Source organism: Populus trichocarpa, chromosome 12, assembly GCF_000002775.5.
Source record: "Populus trichocarpa isolate Nisqually-1 chromosome 12, P.trichocarpa_v4.1, whole genome shotgun sequence".
Classification (NCBI taxonomy): Eukaryota; Viridiplantae; Streptophyta; class Magnoliopsida; order Malpighiales; family Salicaceae; genus Populus; species Populus trichocarpa.
This window is the reverse complement of record NC_037296.2, coordinates 15538948-15557124: the sequence shown is the minus strand read 5'-3', so window position 1 is coordinate 15557124 and position 18177 is coordinate 15538948. Positions and strand designations below refer to the sequence as shown.

The window sequence follows — 18177 nt, the reverse complement described above, 5'->3', positions numbered from 1 at the left end:
GAGGTATTCAAAATTCAAATAAAAGATAAAAGTTGTCTTAGGTTTTAGGAATAACAAGCATGTTGTTATACACAAATAGGATATTAATTCGATTCTTTGGCATCAAAGATTGGGGCATTATCATCATAAAGCTTTGCTTTTCATGAAGAAGAACAATATGGTGAAAGGCTTGCCTAAATTGGAAAAAGAATTCTTCTACATGTGTTGTTTATCAATATGAAAAACTATCAAGGTTTTCTTTTCAACAAAGTAAGGTTTGAAGAACCACACAGAAGCTGTAATTGATACACATAGATATTGGAGAACCAATGAACACTTCATCTCTAAATGGCAGTAAGTATTATATTTTCTTTATTGATGATTATTCTAGAATGTGATGGATTTATTTTATGAAATTCAATGTTAAGATTGTTAATGTATTTGGAAAGTTCAAAGCTTGGATTGAAACATAACATAACTACAAAATTTAGTAATCATATCCGATAATTGAATTGAATATACTTCTGAAAAGATCGGGTTTTATAAAGATGCAGGCATTAAACATCAATTAACAGCACCATATGCCCCTCAGCATAATAGAGTTATGGAGAGAAAAAATAAGATAGTGATGGAGATGACAAGGTGCTTGCTTCATGATAAAAGGTTGTTAAAGAAATTTTTATAGGCTACAGTTCTATTTCAAAAGCTTAAAGGATCTTCTTACCACGAAGAAATAAAGTAATCATCAGCAGAGATGTTCAATTTTTTTAGTCTACTAGTTGGAATTGGAAGGATGATAAGCAGCTTGAAGTTCAAGAATAGAAGAATAATATAGATGATAAACCTATCAGAGAAACTAGAACACTTTCTGACATTTATTAAAGATGTAAGATTACTGTAACAGAACCTGATGAAGAAGCTGCAACTGATCATAAATGGATAACAACAATGAAGAAGAAGCTAAAGATGATTGAAAAGAACCATGCATTGGAATTGATAAACAAACCTCAACACAAAAAGCTACAGGAGTCAAGTGGGTTTATAAAACCAAATTAGATTATGATAATTCTGTGAACAAGTATAAGACAAGGCTTGTTGTCAAGGGATATGCTTAGATGTTTGGGGTAGATTTTTCTGAAACTTTCACTTCAGTTGCCAGGATGGATGCAATAAGAATGTTACTAGCACGTGCTGCACAAAAAGGGTGGACTTTACATCAAATGGATGTCAAATATGCTTCTTTGAATGGATATTTGGAGGGAAAAAATTTTGTGGAGCAACCTGAAGGGTTTATTATTGCAAGACAAGAGAATAAGGTATATTAACAAAACAAAAAAAAACCTTGTATGGTTTAAAATAAGTTCCAAGAACTTAGTATAGCAGAATTGATGTATACTTGAAAAACTTAGGCTTTGAAAGAAATCTAAGTGAATATACTTTATATATCAAAGAAGTTGATGGTAAAGTACTTGTTGTATCTTTATATGTTGATGATTTACTTATCACATGAAGTAGCAAAGAGTTGATTGATAAGTTCAAAGAAGAGATGAAGGTTGTCTTTGAAATGACAGGCCTTGGAAGAATGATATTCTTTTTTGGCATGCAGATATTTCTATGTCAATATAAATATACAAAGGAAATTCTCAAGAAATTCAACATGGAATGGTACAAGCCTGTTGCAACTCCAATAAATTAAAAGGAAAAGTTTTGCCAGGAAGATGGAGCTGAAAATGTGGAAAAAATGTTGTACATGAACCTAATAGGTTGACTAATGTATTTAATAACAACCAGACTAGATATCATTCATGTTGGAAGTTTGCTATCCAATATATGCATTAGGTTAGTGAAATTCATTTTCAAACAGTAAAAAGAATCCTTAAATATATAAAAGACAATTGATTATGGAATAAGATTCGATCATATTGAAAAACTTAATCTTTATGACTATTTTGATAGTGATTAGGTAGGAAGTATTGATGATATGAGAAGCACCTCTAGTTATTATTTCAGTTTTGATTCTGGAGTTTTTTCATGGTGTTCAAAGAAGTAAGAAATCACAGCTCAATCTACTAGTTGCTGCTACTGCAAACCAAGCACTTTGAATTACGAAGCTTATGGCAGATTTGTATTTGGAACAACAAGAAAGCACACAGTTATTTATGGACAACCAAACTGCAATATTAATTTCTAATGATCCGGTGTTAGGGTTACAAAACACTTCAAGATTAAGTTTTTCTTTCCGAGAGAAGTTCAAAAGGAAAGAGAAGTGAAGTTGTTTTACAACAAAACTGAAGAACAAAGTGCAGACATCCTAACAAAAGCACTTTCTAAGTTCAGGTTTGAGTATTTAAGGTAGAAATTGGGAGTTTGCAGCTTCAGAGTCAAGGGAAAGAATACTCAAGAAGCAGAATTAGTTTTTTATGGCTATGACCGGTTTAACAGAAAGATTTGATATGCAAGGAGATTTTCTTGCAATTTAGTTTCATTCCTATTATATAAATAAATGCCTTGATATTCAATAAAGATACAATCTTTTGCATTTTAAGAAATATAAGACAGCTTTCTCTTCTGTATAACCAACATATATATTATTTATGATGTTCATATATTTTTTTTAACTGAAGCTATTCAAAATTTAGCTCTCTCTGATATAGCTCTATACTATCCATGGTGTTCATATTTAACTGAAACTATTCAGAATTTAGCTCTCTCTATACTATTCATGATATTTATATATTTTTTTAACTGAAACTATTCAGAATTTAGCTCTTTTTGTGTAAATATATACTATTCATGATGTTCATATATTTTTTTAATGAAACTATTCAGAATTTAGCTCTATATGCAGTGATGCTTGTGATTTCAGCATATGAATAAAAGGGAGTTTCTTCCCTAATTATCCCGGACTGGCATCCAACTCTTGTTGAACAAGGGAAGAATGAATCTATTTGAATTAACAAGAAAACAGGTTGCAAGTTTGCAACCATCAACGAAGTAACCTTTGAAACTGAAAGTTAAAAAGGGCCACAACTGCGTGGAATTTGAAAACAACACAACTGAGTGGATTACGTTTGAGTAGCAGTTGCAAGGATAGGAGTTGTGTGAGCATTTTTACTTGTACCATGTCTCCCACGTCCAATTCCAGTCCTTTGTCCACTGAATGCTCTCCTGGCCTGTTCCACGTCACGCCCTGTTTCAGGTAATCCATGCTTTTGATATCCCAGAGGACTCTTGTCATCCTCATCTCTCGTGTTGGATCTTGAAGACCAGCGATCGGTTGAATCAGCTGAATTGGGTTCCCATGAAGAGGTAGACAATCCTAAATGCTGTTGGCTGCCACCAACAAAGCTGTTACTTCCTGAGGATTCTTGACCATCCATGTCTTCCCCGCACAATGTACCTCCTCCTCTTCTCACGGTTACATACTTGTGAAAGCTTGGCTCCATAAGATCATCACTTGCAATTATCTCAGATTCTACAAATGGGTCTTTTGCCTCAGGTAGTTTCTTCCCAACAAGATTAACAGCAGCCACTGCAGGGGGGCTTATTCTATCATCAGAGAAGGCACATGACAGGTTGGAGCTTGTAGTGGAATTGAGGTCTGCGACCGCTTCAAGAATGGAGCAGGCCTTGGTGACACAAGCTGGGAGTGAAAAGGAAGGAGGAGTGTTCTTCTGGTGAAAATTTTGAATGTCTTCCAGCAATAGTGCGGTATATGATGGAGTTGGATTCAATAAAGTTTCAGGATTGAGGTCCAGGTCTCGCGATCGCCTTGCCGACCTGCTTCTGGTTAATGCTTGGGGCTTCAAGCTTTCACCTCCCAAGTCTACCACATTGGTCGTGACTGGTGGATGTCCTTTGGCCTCTTCCATTTGTTGTTCCTTTGAAAGCTTGTTTTCCAGTGAAGCCATGCTACTGCATCTGTAATTTGCCACTTGAACATTGACTCTGTTGTTTTTCTCAGAATTTTGCTTCTTCATTGGAGTCTGAAAAGGATGCATAAAGGCAAATTTTATGTTCCAAAGAAACAGTATTAGTAGCCTCTTTAGCTGGCACATGCTCAAAAAAGACATCTGTGAAAAAGAAGAGGTCGTACCACTAAGACAAAAGTTTGGCTGAAATTTGTCTTAGTTCTAGAGGGAAATTAGAGCACTAATATGTTCATTCATAACTTCAATAATATAAGCTTAGATATTAATTACACGACCTTGACTATCAATTACAGATTGGTTAAAATTGAAACCATTTAAACGAGAGTTGTTAAAACTAGGGTATTGAAAGATCAATTGGCGAAAATAACCATGAGCGGCTATGATATTATAAGTTTCTTCATCTTGACCAAATCTGTAGCCTTCATTACCGGATTCATTTTATGTGATTCGCCTGATCAAACTAGAGGTTACAAAGAACCATGCATAGTGAATAGAACCCTCCTCCTCTAGTCAAAAACTGTTACCTGATTCAGAGGATTGAAAGTTTCCTTGGCCACCGCTTGTCCTTCAATATCTTTGTTTCTGATTTGTGATCTGTTGTTGCTGGTGCAGGTAGCCTTGTTGCCAGATGGTTGTGAATGCTGTAATGAATTGGGGTCAATTTCACTTAATGGGTTTCTTCTGTAAGGAGATTGGTCTGCTTTTCTTGAATTGCTGCGGCTAAGACATGGCTGCTGATTATTCTCATTAGAAGTCTTAGCATTGGCTCTGGCAGGAGATTGGGAGCGTGGGGATGCAGCTGTCCTGGAGCCTGCCACCGCTGCCTCACCAACATTTCTCTTCACCGAGATGCGCTTAGTTCCAGCTGTAGCTTGCGGTTCAACTCCAATGTTGTTGCTTTTATCCATCACTAAAGAAGAAACAGTGGCAGGGACTGATACCATTTTTCCAGGCCTATTACCAGTACCACCAGTATTGTTAGCAGGAATAGTAGCATTAAGATTTCCAGGAGTAATGCTTGTATTTTGGGCTATTTCTGATCTTCTACCCGGTGATCGACTCACCCTTCTCCCACTGCTACCACTGGCCCTCTCTCTGCTTCCGGAGCGCTGGTTCTGGTCTCTTTCCCTGCTGGGTGTCCTTCTCCTCCCTTGAGCAGAAGGAGAAGCAGAAGGCCTGCTGGATTGGCGTTGGCGGTGGCGTTGGCGATGCTGCCTTCTCTCCGCTGTAACCTCACCCTCGTCGTCGTCATTGCCCTTCCTTCTAGAATCATAATCGGCAGAAGTGGCAGGCTTGACATCTTGGTCCTGGTCATTATTATTATCAAAGTCATAACTCCTCTTGGAGCCAGAATACTTTCTGCCAGAAGAAAGAGGCTTTCCAGCTCCAGAGGAGTTGCTGCGACTAAGCCTTCCACACTGTATGAGAATGGCATCTACCTCTTCTTTTGTGCAGCTTGATGTTCTGACAACCATATTATTAACACCAGCATTGGTGTTGCTGTTGGCCAATAATATTTCACCAGCAGCAGCAGCAGATGCATTAGCGTTGGCAGCAGGACCATCGTCGTTGGGAGGAGGGATGCGTTTGTCTCTATCATGGCTTTTCCTGTGTTTGATGACAAAAATTTCTTTCTTGAGTAAGCTGTCTTCTTCTTCCTCTTCTTCTACGACTTGTTTGTTGACCACCTCCTTTTGCTCCACTATCTTGTTCTTGATTGTGATCTCATTCTTCTGATCTACTTTGAGAGTGGCATTGTTATTATTATGTGGGTGATTTAGAACTGGTTGTGAAGCAGGAGCCGCAGCTGCTTTCAAAGAAGGAGAAGAGGAAACTTCATTTTTTTTCTTGCTAAAACAAGCACCCATAGTGGTATTGTATTGGTGAGGGAATGGAACAGAGAAAGAACTGGTGTGGAGTGAAAGAGAAGGTTTTAGGGTTTGAGGGTAAGGAAAGAACAAGAGAAGGAGGAGGAGATAGGATTACTAGCGCTGCTAGAGTAGCGAAGGGATTTTATTTGAATACATGACTGAGTGAAATGAAAGAGAAGACATAGTTAGACCACGATTCACCCACTCTTGGTCTCTCTCTCTCTATCTATTATTTCAAGTTTTACAAATCGAGAGAGAGAGAGAGGATCGTTGTCCAAGAAAGAAACAACAACATTTTCAAAAGTACCTGCTTTTTGGATTTATAATAATAATTAATGGTCCAGAGATTAGAGAGAGAGACACAAAAACATTTCAAATTTTTGAGGGAGAAGCAGAGGCAGATATGTGAGAGAAAGAATAAAGTTGTGGTAAGCTACGATTTTATTTGGAACTGCGGTAGTTTTTTAATAGTATTTTTAAAAAGAAATTATTAAAATAATTTTTTAAAAAGAATTATTTTAAGTACTATGATATAATATGATCAAAATACATTAAAAAAAATTAATTTATTTTTAAATATTTTTAAAATATAAAAACAAACTAACTCGAAGTAATATGGTAGTATTTGGAAACGTGATTTTTAAAATTTAATTTTTTAAAAAAAAACTTATTGTTTTGATGTTGACGTAAAAAATAATTTATAAAAAATAAAAAAATATTTTAATATATTTTTAAATAAAGAAAAAAAAGAAGAAGCCGCTAGACTGGGGGAGAGAAAAGAGAAGAGACATAAATAGCCGTTGGATGATGGATTGGAGTGTGCTGTTAACTATCTGCTTTTCTTCTGACCACCCACCCTACTCGTTCACTCACTCACCACCCATTTCTTTCTTTCTTTTTTTATCTTTTTGTTTTTATCATAAGAGAAATAGCCAGCATTCTTTATCAATCATTTATTCTCGAATCTTTCTCTCTCTTCTTTTAAATTCAAATTTCTTCAACGGCTATCTCATTCACAGTACCCTTTTTAACTTCTCCTCTTTACAGAGATCTCCTACTGCCACCATGATGCTGGGCCTTTTATTTCTGCCTCTAATAAACATACCTTTAAAAAGTTTCTTTCTTGTTTTTGGTTGATATTTTAAGTCTCTGAGTTAATTAAAAATAATCAAATAATAAGAATTTGAATTAAACAAATATATGTGGTGGGAATGCTATTATACTCTCTCTTTGTTAAAATATCTATAACTTAAAACAAGTATAACAGCGTAAATTGATCTACAATTAATATAAAAGTTAGAATGTTTTGTATTCATTAAAATAAATAAGTTTGATCCTCATTAATGAGTTTGTCATTAATGATAAAAAAAAATTAAAAAAAAAAAGAATTATACAAGAAAAACATGGAGAGATTGGTTAATGCGCATTCCAACTGAATAACTAGAGAAAAAAATTATCAGGAAAAAAAGAAGAAAAAGAATTCCATGTAGGCGATCATTTCTTGAGCCCACTTGCTTGGGTAAAGAGCCAGCACCATAAATAAATAAAGCCCATAAGTGTTTATATGGAACAAAGCATTTTAGCCCAAGAAGTAGATGGATGGATGAAAATCTCATTTGGGTCCAGCATAGGGGAAAGTTCTGTGCTCAATCCATTGGGCACCCACCAAACCAAATCTAAGAGCATGGCCCATCCCTTTCCATGCGGTGAGAGCACAGAGCTGTGTGGTACAACCCAACGAAAGAAAATGAAATTCAGTTGGTTGCAGTCAGTCATTCTCAAGAAAAAAAAAAAAAGGGGGAGATTCTGGAAACGCAAAGGCAAAATCATAGAAATTAGAAAGAGGGGAAATGTTTTTATCAGTTTCGAGGAGTGTGTGAAGAGCGAAAACAACTCCTCTCTCTCCCCTGCCCGACTGCGTAATAATAATAAATTAAAAAAAAAAAAAAAGAACTGACAAGGAAAGCTTTTGTTTTGGTTTCTGATTAGAAATAGAAAGAAAAACTAGAGGTGGCGCCGACGGCGGTATGTTAGAACTCGCTGTAGCAGTATAGAAAATAGTGGAGTGGAGCAGCTAATACGCTTCTGAAATCGCTACTCCTCCGCTTCTCTGGTAAAAAAGTAAATAATTAAATAAGGAATGGGTGGAATCGGCGTAATATCGGCACAAGATGATGATGCAGCAGCTTCAACTTCATTCAAGTTGAAGAGAAAGTCAGCATTGGCTTCCAAGCTTAAATCTTCCATTTCCAAACATCTCCGTCACTCTTACTCCCACGACCGTGTCCTTGCTGTAATTCCTACTCTTTTTCTTTCTCTTTTTTTATCCCATCCATTGTAACCAGTTCTCATCTCCTCCTCCTGCATTCTATCAATTTAATTGCATTTTCCTTCCTTTTTATTTTAATATCATCATTGTTCTGTGCTTATATCCGCTCACAAACCTGACTTTACAACTTTTTCTTCCCTTTTCTTTTATTAAAAAATCAAAATGAAAATTCTAATGGTGGTCTTCTTCTTCTTCCAGGAGTATATTACAGTGCTTGTTTGTAATGGGAAGAATCAAGAGCAGGCCAGACACGATCTCGAAGCATTTCTTGGTCAAAGGACTCAGGAGTTTGTTTCTTGGTAATTCTAAATCACCCTTTCTACTTGTTTAATCTCATTTTTACCACTTAAATCTCTAATTGCTTCAATTTCGATTAAGATGGTAACTTATTAGTCCTATAACCTCAAAGCAATTATCAACTGTGACGCTTGTGTTAAAGATAGAGCAGCCACATTGTCAATAATGCATTGTTTTGAGCAATCCAGGAAAAGATTGATTTTTATTTACTTTAGCTTTCGTTAGATTAGCCGTATTCGTTGTTATATTTTCTTTTCTTAGCGCCAAATTGCTGTAAAGTTGCTAATACGTTTCCCCTTATTATGTTTTCTGTAAAGGTTGTGGGATCTTCTTTTGAAATATGTCTATCAGTCCAACAAGGATATTTGTTTATTATCAGATGCAAAGAATGTCAATATCACCACTCCATGCGCTAAGGATTCCAAGATCAACAAATTAAAGGACTTTCAGAGTCATGGCCATGATAGTAGCACTATGGATGCTTTTGTGGTAATCCCACTTGTATTACATAATCTATGTGTTTAATCATCATGCATGAATCCAGTAGTGGAATTTGATTTGATATTTTTTCCTAATTGCAGATCAAAGATGATCAGATGCGCCAGTTGCCAACTAATTCTGATCCTAACTTCTGTAATGTCAATCACGGTCAACTTGCTGAAGACTTTGAACAAGTTCAAAGTTTTTCTTCTCCATCATCTGAGATCAATTCAAAAAAAGTATTGTCACGGTCTTGCAAGACTGAGCGTCACGGAAAGATTGGTGCTTCTGAGAATGTTCTTTATAATTCCTTGGCAAATGAATCTTTGAGGAAAGAAAGCTCTTCCAATGCAAAGCAAAATTCTCAGTGTGTTGATAAAGCAACGAAGGTTGGTGTAGCCACATCTTTTATCTGGCTTTTCTGGCTTCTTCTCTACAGTTTCTAGTCTAACTTGAGCATTGCCTCATTGTACAGCAGATCGTCCCTGGTAGCTGCAACATGCTATTTAATCAGCTTATACCCAGAAGGGAACCAGCTTTTAGAAATCCACAACCCTCCACATCAGGTACCACATATGCAGCCAATTTATATGCCATCTTGTATGCAATAACTAGATGATCTGTGGTTGACATGAACAGTAGGAAGATAGCTCAAAGATTACTGTGCTGATTTTGCATTCATTGTGATTATGCAAAATGCGTAAATGTTTAATCTTTCATGCTTTTACGTTTTCTTGCTCATCCTGCTCATCGGTGAACTGTGTTTAAATGCATGATCATTTTCTTCATCTACTATGTTCATGTGTGGACAATTTTTCAACTATTTTTTCAGGAAAATGTCTTTTGCCAAGATCTGTTCATGCGGAGTCCCACCAGAAGGAAAAACATTGTATTAGTGTTTGGGATAGATTGGGAAAGCCATGTGATGGTGTACCTTCAGGGGTCAAAACTGTTGAGTTGTGTGATGGTTCAGGTACAGTGTATCTAAAGCAGGAATTGCTTAACCAACACAAAGCAGTGCTTCCTGTTTTAAATAGTGAACTTAGAGGGAGTATGACTGGAGGAGTTACTGGCCGTGGTAACATCCAGCCTGAGAGCAGGAAATTGGAGAGACCAACGAGAACGATGCATGAAGCTCATGCTGCAAATAATATTAGATGAAAAAGACACTTCGGGGAAATTTGTACTGACCAGGATGCTTTGGCTGGCTGTAGCAGGAAGGAGCTTCAGTGCCTAGATTTTTCACAATTTTCTAAAAGGTCAAATATGATAAAAGAAGATTCTAAAGCTACTCCAAATTTGATCTCGGTATGTTACTGCCTTCAAAACCATTGCTAATTGGTGATAAATGCTGCATGAGTGTTAAGGTCTGGCTTTAGGCTATGGGAAACAGCAACTAAGAGAGGATTTTACTTTTCTATTTTGGGCAGTGACAGAGTTGATCTTATTAAAAAGTTGATTTCCTTCTTATCTCACTCCCCTAAAATACGTTAAGAACATGTGATCAGTGTGTCGAAGCTTTGAAAACCTTTTGTTTTGCAGGAAGTGCTAGATGTGAAACAGAAACTACATAAAATTGAATTGGAAATGTCTAAGCTTCAGTCAAAGCAAGTTGAGATGGAGAAAGATGGAAAGTCCAATTTACTGTCACGTTCTGGTAGGTTATTTCCATAACTTGATCACTCCTCCTGCACCACACACACAGAGACTTTACATGGCACCTCAAAGAAAGAAAGAAAAAAAAAGACAATGCACAGAGATAGGGCAATGAAAACGGCATAGATGCCTGTCTTTGTGAGAAAGGAAGGGAGTATGGAGGGTGGAAGCTGATTAATTTTGAAGAGGGGAACCTGAACACTTTTGACCTGTGTATGCTGCACTTTTCTTTTCCTTAGGAGCAATCTGGGATCTAACATGAGTAAAGAATGAACACATTTCATAGATTAGGAAATAAATGTACACCATGTCTGATTTTCCATTCAAATTAATTCTGCATTCGTGATGCAACTTGTATCTTCATGAATGATGTGGTCTTATATTAAATTAGTAGAATCATTTTAAATAAAGAGTTCCATAATAATGTCAAAGTGTAGATTTTTTGGTTTCAATGTTTCAGTGGCTGATGCCAATCTATCATCTAATTAAGCTGAGCCCAGCTAGTTTAGGATTACAACTTGGTGTTTTGCCATCTTATATGGATCTCCAAGATTTCCCTTCTGCTTTCTAGATTCAAATAATAAGATCGTCCTCCTTTTTTATCTTGCTTGACAAGTTGACAATGATTGTTGAGTTTTCTATTGTTCTTAGTGGATATCTTCATGCATTAAAATTTATTACCTTGTGCATTTGCAGATGGAAAAATTCATGCAGAAGAAGATACCAAGATGAGAACTGTGTTTGTGACAAATGTAAAGTCAATTCAAATGTTTCGCATTCTTTCTCTTCTTCTGTGTTGCATTGTTTACTGACAAGTCATGTGTGTTTTAAATGGGAGCATTGATTCATTTTCAGAATGTTGTTTTTTGGCTCATATTAGCAAGTCACAAATACTTTCAGTTGCTGAATCTACAGGAAGTTTCAATCCCTTCTTTCTTTTCTGTGCATATTTTTTACCAGAATTTAGGGAATCAAAGTCAGTAATTTCTGCTTATCAGCTTCTTTTCTGATATGAACAAGATCTGAAATGTTTCCAAGCCCAATAAGCAACAGAATTTAACGTATAGATAGTGGAAGACAGTAGCTTAACCATGCCTTACTTGGAAAGTGTTAATGAATATTGCCTTCCTCTTCTTCTTTCTGAAAGTATTTTTTTCTTGTTCTTCTTCGGCTGTCTTTTCTTTCTGAAATTATTTTTTCCTTCTGAAATTATTTTTACTCGCACCAGATTACCATGAGAGCATTTTCTGCATTACAAATTTAGAAATGTTACCAATTCAGAAATATATTGATACTCTGAACTTATCTCTGTGTATTGTTTCCTAAAAGTCTCCTAATAGACTTCAGGATGTCTCATAATTATGATATTGCTCTACTATAAACATACAGGTACATTTTGCAGCAACAAAAGAAGCTCTATCATTGTACTTTGCCAAGTGTGGAGTGGTTGAGAATGTAGTGATCTTGATTGACAAAACCACTGGCCAGAGAAAGGGGTAGACATCAAATTTCAGCCATGTTATTTTTCTGATTAACGGGGTCTATATTCTGATATATATTATTTTGAGACTATATCGGTTGACTGTATCTTATATTCTTCTTTTAGATCTGCTTATGTTGCCTTTGCTAGCAAGGATTCTGCTGAGAAAGCAGTGGCATTGAGTGGTGCAACATTTTTTTCTAGGACTTTGAAAGTAAGTGATCATTAATATCTTATAGTTGATAAATATATCCGTGGTGCATTAGAGCCACGCAAATTAAAAAATTAAGTGAGTGAAAACCTGGAATGGCTTGTTTAGAGAATTTGCCATATTTGACATGGAAAGTAGGAAGTTGTGAAGTGCTAGATGTTCTGCTCTGCATTCAAATTAAAAAACAGTTGGACTTTGTTTTGGGTTGCAGATATATCTCATGCAATTTTTTGCTCCCTACTTTTCCAATAGTTGCACTTTAGTTTTTTTTTAATCGTCCATTACATGTTTGGACCTCCAAGTTACACTGTTTTACACTGAGCCATTTTTTGTTCTCTCCACGTTCATTTAACTTATTGTTTCCTTTGTTGAGTATTTATGCAGGTGCCTGTGCCTTGGTGGGTGCGTGCGTGTGTGTGTGAGCCCCTATCTTCAATTGGATGCAGAAAAACAAACCAAAGCACACAAACTTTAGATCTAATTGGGGGTTAAAAAATTTGAAACAAGTTGTGTGATGTAAACTCGTGTTGTTGCAATAATGTACACTGGCCCTGTATTTTTGGGTTGCCCTGTCATGAAATAATCTTTGTGAATGATGCGAAAAATAATGAAATAATCTTTTGCTTGTGACTGTGCCTGTGCCTGTGCCCCTATCTTCAATTGGGTTCCAATCATATCAGTAATGATTTCATCTGTTTTCTAATGTTATATCAGAGACTAGGAATTCAAAATTGTATACATTGAACTACTCTTTAAGTTGACATATTCACCATGTAGGTTTCAAGGAAGGCGGAATCAACATCTGCAATGGCCCAGCTTGCTGGGAAGCCATCTCGAGCACTATCATCTCGCATCAACAAGAAAGCTGTTGTCAAGATGCCGTATTCTTCCAGCTCCCATCTGCAATGGAGGAGAGATTCTTCCACATCAGAGCCATCAGCTTCAGCCAATGAAGAGTAACAAGATCCCGCTACATTACTTGGAGCGTGATGGTTGAAGCTTGGTTTTGAAAATGCATTCCCAAATTTCGAGTTGAACACAAGTGAGAAATATCTTGTTAATGTTTTGCGCTCACCATGTCTTGCTATGCTAGCTCATTAAGTCCTTTGGCAAATGCATTTGCTTGCTTGCGTGTTTGCATGGATATCTACCTAGGAAGCATGGATACTCTTAAGAATGCCCCGTATTTGTATGGATATCCGTTGGCAGAAACATCGTGTGAAGTGGAGAATAGCTCAAATCTCCTATAAAGCTCTTTTAAGAAGATAAACGGGGCAAATGAAAACCTTAAATTTCAATTTGACCCTGCTTTTATCCAATCTCAGCACACTCAAATCCTAATCAGCTCATTCAAAAAGCAATTGGGCAGGGACAGGATGCAATCTTTTGAGAATTAAGACAATCAAATTAGAGATTGACAGCATCTAGAACAATCAGATCGAATAGGATCAGTCTCTAAGTGCAGAGCTGCTTTGACACTATAAGATCCCATCTCAAAAATCCCTCTCCTCGGTAACCTTTTTTTCTTTTCTATTTTTTTGCCTCCTCCTAACTGCATGTCATTTTTTAAGCCTCCTATGGCTCACAATTTCCTCAGAAACCGGTATTCTGCAAGTTCGCAACACTACATGTTAGGAGCAAGTTCCCTATCCAATCCGCAAGTATGTCTGACACAATTCATATCAGACGACCAACTACTTCCAGTTTGCTTGCAAGCCAACATATGGAACCACTAAGTTGAAATATCAGTATAAATAAATAAGCCTAATTCTAGTTTATGCAACATTTGAACTCAAACTGCATTCCACCCATCATGCAGAAAACTTACAATTTAGGAGATAAGAAAGTAAATTTGAACTCTATCCAATGAAAGACTGACTATCAAATTACCATTCTATCTGTTCTCCATAATCAAGAAACATAATTAAGGAGAAAAAAAACATTCATATTAAATTTCTGAATATAAATAAACTAAAAAAAAAGTTGACATCATGAATACCATAATTAAAACCTCAGACCAAATCTGCTAAAAGGACAGGCATACAACCATGCACTGATTCTCTCCAAGTTAAGCAAGCAGCAAATTTCCTTGTGTCGACTCTCCAGGAAGCGGCATTCAATCATTATGCAGCCAATCTTTTCTTCTTCTTGTTATCCTTCACTTGCATTCCCCCACTCTCTAAAGCCAAAGCATTTTTCTTTATCTTCTTTTGCTTGGTAACATCTTCATTCTTTGCTTTCTTTTGCTTGAAACCATCTTCTTTCTTCAATTTAGCTACCTTCTTCTCACCTTTCCCTTTATTATCTCCCATCTTTCTCTTCTTATTCAATAATTCATCACTGCCCTTTTCAACATCATCATCAGCATGGTTATCAATATCCCCTTCAAAGACACTCCCCAATTCATCCTCATCAACAACCCGACCATCATCGTTATTATCCATATATCTAACCTCATGTATCCTTCCCTTCTTTTTCCCAATTTTCCCCTCTTTAACCTTATCTTCCTCCTCAGCGACCACATCCTCCTCCTCCTGCTCTTTTGCACTACCATCAATCTTCAACTTCAAATCAGGAACTGCCTGATAAACAGGCAAAGCCAGGCTATCAAGCAACTTCAAATGGAAAGACCTAATACCACCCCACTTCCTGGGCACAATCTCCGCGATCCCATTAATAGCAGCCATCACATTTTTGGAAATCTCCTCTCTACTCATCGAAATCCTCCCTACCTTCACCACACTACAAGTTCCAGTCCTCAGGAACAACAAGGCAGACCCACACGCCTTGTCAATCTGCTCCTTCCAATTTTGGTGCTTCAAATCCAAAGTCATCGGAATCTTCTTCTTCTTAAAAAACTGTTTCCCTAACATCTTAGGCAAGAGAGGAACCACCCTTTTATCAGCAAAGAACATATCATAAGAATCACAGAGTTTCCTCTTGGCCTCAAAAGGACGGTAATCGGTCTTGAGCTTGGAAATCTTGATGATTTTGGAGATGGGTATGTTGTCGTTTTGAATCTTCTTCTTGGCAGCATCTTTATTGAGGCCTGATTTGGGTCTGTCATCGATGATTAAGCAGAGCTCAGGGGCTTCAGTTAGAGGGTTGGTTAAGGGGCAAGGGAGAGGGATTTTGTGGGCGTTGATGCGGCTGACACCCTTATGTGGGATCTTTTTGAGGGTTAAGATAAGGTAGACAAACTCGTCATGTTCCAGTAGTTGAGGCTTTTGGGTATTCAATTTGGACGATCTCCATTTGAGAAGAGCGTTCACAGCTTTCTCCACGGTTTTGGGGCTAAAACCAGATGGTGTTGGAAGGGCTGCCATAATGGACAGACGGTGACAGTTGAAGAAGGGGAGGTAAACCTGCAAGCTGCTGTTGGTTATCACTATCAGATCAGTGCAGTGTGAACAAGCAGTACGCGTGTGATTTAGGGTTTAAGAGAGGATAGCTAGCAGTTTGAGGTTAGGGTTTTGAGTATTTTAAAGATGAACTTCAGGGTTCAGAGTGGAGTAGAGATGGGCTGAGTTTGATGGACGATTTGGGCTGAGTAAGTAAAGATTAACCTGAGAGAATATTGGGCTAAACAATACCTCCTCTAATATAAACAATGGATGGCCCGTTTATGATTTTAGGACACGCACACACATATACAAGGTGTCAAGGTGGGTAGTTGTAGTTCCAAGTTCCAACTACTGTAATTGGAGCAAAATGCGACCAAGCATGTCTAGCGGGTGCCAGTACGTGGCCCATAAGCCCCATGAAGATCTCTTTCTGAATAGAGTCAGATAACTCCACAAAGACAGCAACACTGGAAGCTGAATTCAATTCATTGTTTGATGGTGGGATTGACAGAGGCTTCTTGCATAGATGCAAGACAGGAAACGAAGCTCTGTTGGATGAAGGAAGATTGCATTGAAATGAGCTGGAATGTTGAATCTATCTTCTACATGCATGGCCGGTGCTTTCACAAGCAATCCATCTTTGGATGTTTTGCTTGATTATACTGACCGTGGTATGCTATCCAGTTTTTAATGGAAATGATGACAGGTATATTTCCCCCTTCTCGAAGTACCCAAGGCCTAGCTTTTAGCCCATGCCCAAGGATGAACGCAAGGACAGTTCAAAAAAAAAACAGAAGAAGAAGAAGAAGAAGCCATTCCTAACTTGTTTTCTCAGGCAAGATCTAATCTTACCATACGGATTTCTACTCTCTGACGATCCGACCCTGAATGCAAACATTATGTCAAGGGAAAGGAAAATTCGTTGTGTGTTGACTGATGAGTGGGAGTGGCACGTACTGAACGAGAACATGCATGTCATGACTTTGATGGAACGGAACGTTAGTTACGACTTACGAGCGATTTTTTTTCTTTGCTTTTTAAAAACTTTTAAAAAACATTATTATTTTTTAATATTCTATATTATTTGAATATATTGCTATTAAAAATTAATTTTAAAAAATAATAATAATATATCATTTTAATTTATATATTGTTTTATAAAAAAAAAACCACTAAGAGCATCTCCAAGGGAAAATACTATATTAAAGAGTTAAATGAAAAAAATGGCTTTTTGAATAGTGTAAATATAGCTTTTTTGATTATATACATTCCAATGGTAAAAAACTATTTAGAAAAGCCAATTATATTTTAATATATTTCATGTTAAATTAATTTTAATATAATTATATAATTAATTTAGATATTTTATATATAGTATAATTATGATGTTATTAATTATATAATTAATATGAGTAATTTATAAAAGTAATATAAAATTAATGAAGTAATATGAAAGTTAAAAGATATAATTTAAAATTTATTTATATGAATATTTTTAATTTTAAGTTTTATATGTTATTGTTAAAATTTTAATTTTTTAAAAGTAAATTCAAATTCAAACTTTGAAAAAAACCGTCAACATTTTAAATTTTAATTTTCAATTTTTTAAAAAAAAATTCAAGTTTTGAAAAAATGACCGCCAACATTTTAAATTTTAAAATTTTAAATTTTGAAAAAATAGCCGCCAACATTTTAAATTTTATATTTTTATCAATATCAACTATCATTATTAATTCCTCTCAATTTTATCAAAGATAACAGCATAAATAAAAATTGTCTTCCTTAACCCATATTAAAAACATAAAATAACAAAGAAATAAAAATCATCACAAATATTAAATTAACAACAAAAGATCTAAAAAATCAAGAGATATAAAAAAAAATAGAAAAAGTTTTTAAACAAGCATACCTTTTAATTTCAACTAATTAACACAACCGATGTTATTAATTAACCGGAAAATAATTGATTCTTGTTTTTTTAAATTTGATAGAAGGGTGAGGCATAATACAAAATTTTAAAATCTACAAGCTCTTTCCTTCTACATTTAAAAAAAAAAATTGCTATAAAAATAATCGTTGACTAACAATCATTTGTTTTTGCTATTTCTACAAGAAAATATAGAAATGACTCTTCACGTAATAAATAGCTAAAGTGAAGAAATGAAGAAAAAAAAGCTGGATAATTTTTAACATTTGAGTACTCATTTTGCCTTTCTGTTGGAGATGCTCAAACAAGGCCAATTAAAAAGCTCCAATAATCCAAATAGGTGGTAGCTACTCCACTTCCATGGATACAATGGACAAACAGACAAAACATTATTTCCATTCCATGTATAGACTGCCGGTTTGACTGGTCGCTCCTTCATTGCTGTGACCCCCAACTGGTTCCAGTTCCACGTAGAACCACAGTTACGTACTGATAAAACAAACCACTAGCACTCTGCTCCATCTCCATCTTCATCCTTCCTCCTCATGAATATAAATATATCACGTTTTCTACTGAGATCATTCCTTAATTGCTTCGGACAAACAGACAAAAAGCTGTTGCCTGCTGCTGATCACTACTGTCCAAAGTAAAATAAATATCATACAAAGTCC

General features: G+C 36.1%; 3 protein-coding genes across 9 annotated transcripts; 1 reads left to right on the top strand and 2 right to left on the bottom strand.

The window, feature by feature from the left end:
- Positions 1-2849: 2849 nt before the first annotated feature.
- On the bottom strand, positions 2850-6183 carry LOC7484917 (uncharacterized protein At1g65710). Its single transcript, XM_002318765.4, has 2 exons — positions 4436-6183; positions 2850-3965 (listed from the first exon to the last, which is right to left on the bottom strand). The coding sequence occupies exons 1-2, from the start codon at positions 5777-5779 to the stop codon at positions 3045-3047; spliced, it is 2265 nt and encodes a 754-aa protein (XP_002318801.2). The 5' UTR covers positions 5780-6183; the 3' UTR covers positions 2850-3044.
- Positions 6184-7548: 1365 nt separating this feature from the next.
- Positions 7549-13447, top strand: LOC112323620 (polyadenylate-binding protein 2). 7 transcript variants are annotated; one of them, XM_052445924.1, is made up of 9 exons: positions 7549-8075; positions 8310-8410; positions 8726-8909; positions 8990-9277; positions 9364-9454; positions 9721-10196; positions 10431-10545; positions 11934-12040; positions 13013-13159. In XM_052445924.1, exons 1-6 carry the CDS (start codon positions 7923-7925, stop codon positions 10047-10049), a joined length of 1146 nt encoding a protein of 381 aa, XP_052301884.1. In that variant the 5' UTR covers positions 7549-7922; the 3' UTR covers positions 10050-10196; positions 10431-10545; positions 11934-12040; positions 13013-13159. The 7 variants fall into 7 exon arrangements, with proteins under 7 accessions (XP_052301884.1, XP_052301886.1, XP_052301885.1 ...); XM_052445926.1 differs by lacking the exon at positions 13013-13159 and adding an exon at positions 12620-12865 and having other exon boundaries at positions 8726-8897; XM_052445925.1 differs by lacking the exon at positions 13013-13159 and adding an exon at positions 12620-12865 and having other exon boundaries at positions 9367-9454.
- A 655-nt stretch (positions 13448-14102) lies between these two features.
- LOC7484918 (uncharacterized) lies at positions 14103-16316 on the bottom strand. Its single transcript, XM_024582464.2, has one exon. It carries the CDS (start codon positions 15559-15561, stop codon positions 14359-14361), a length of 1203 nt encoding a protein of 400 aa, XP_024438232.2. The 5' UTR covers positions 15562-16316; the 3' UTR covers positions 14103-14358.
- Between the last annotated feature and the right edge of the window lie 1861 nt (positions 16317-18177).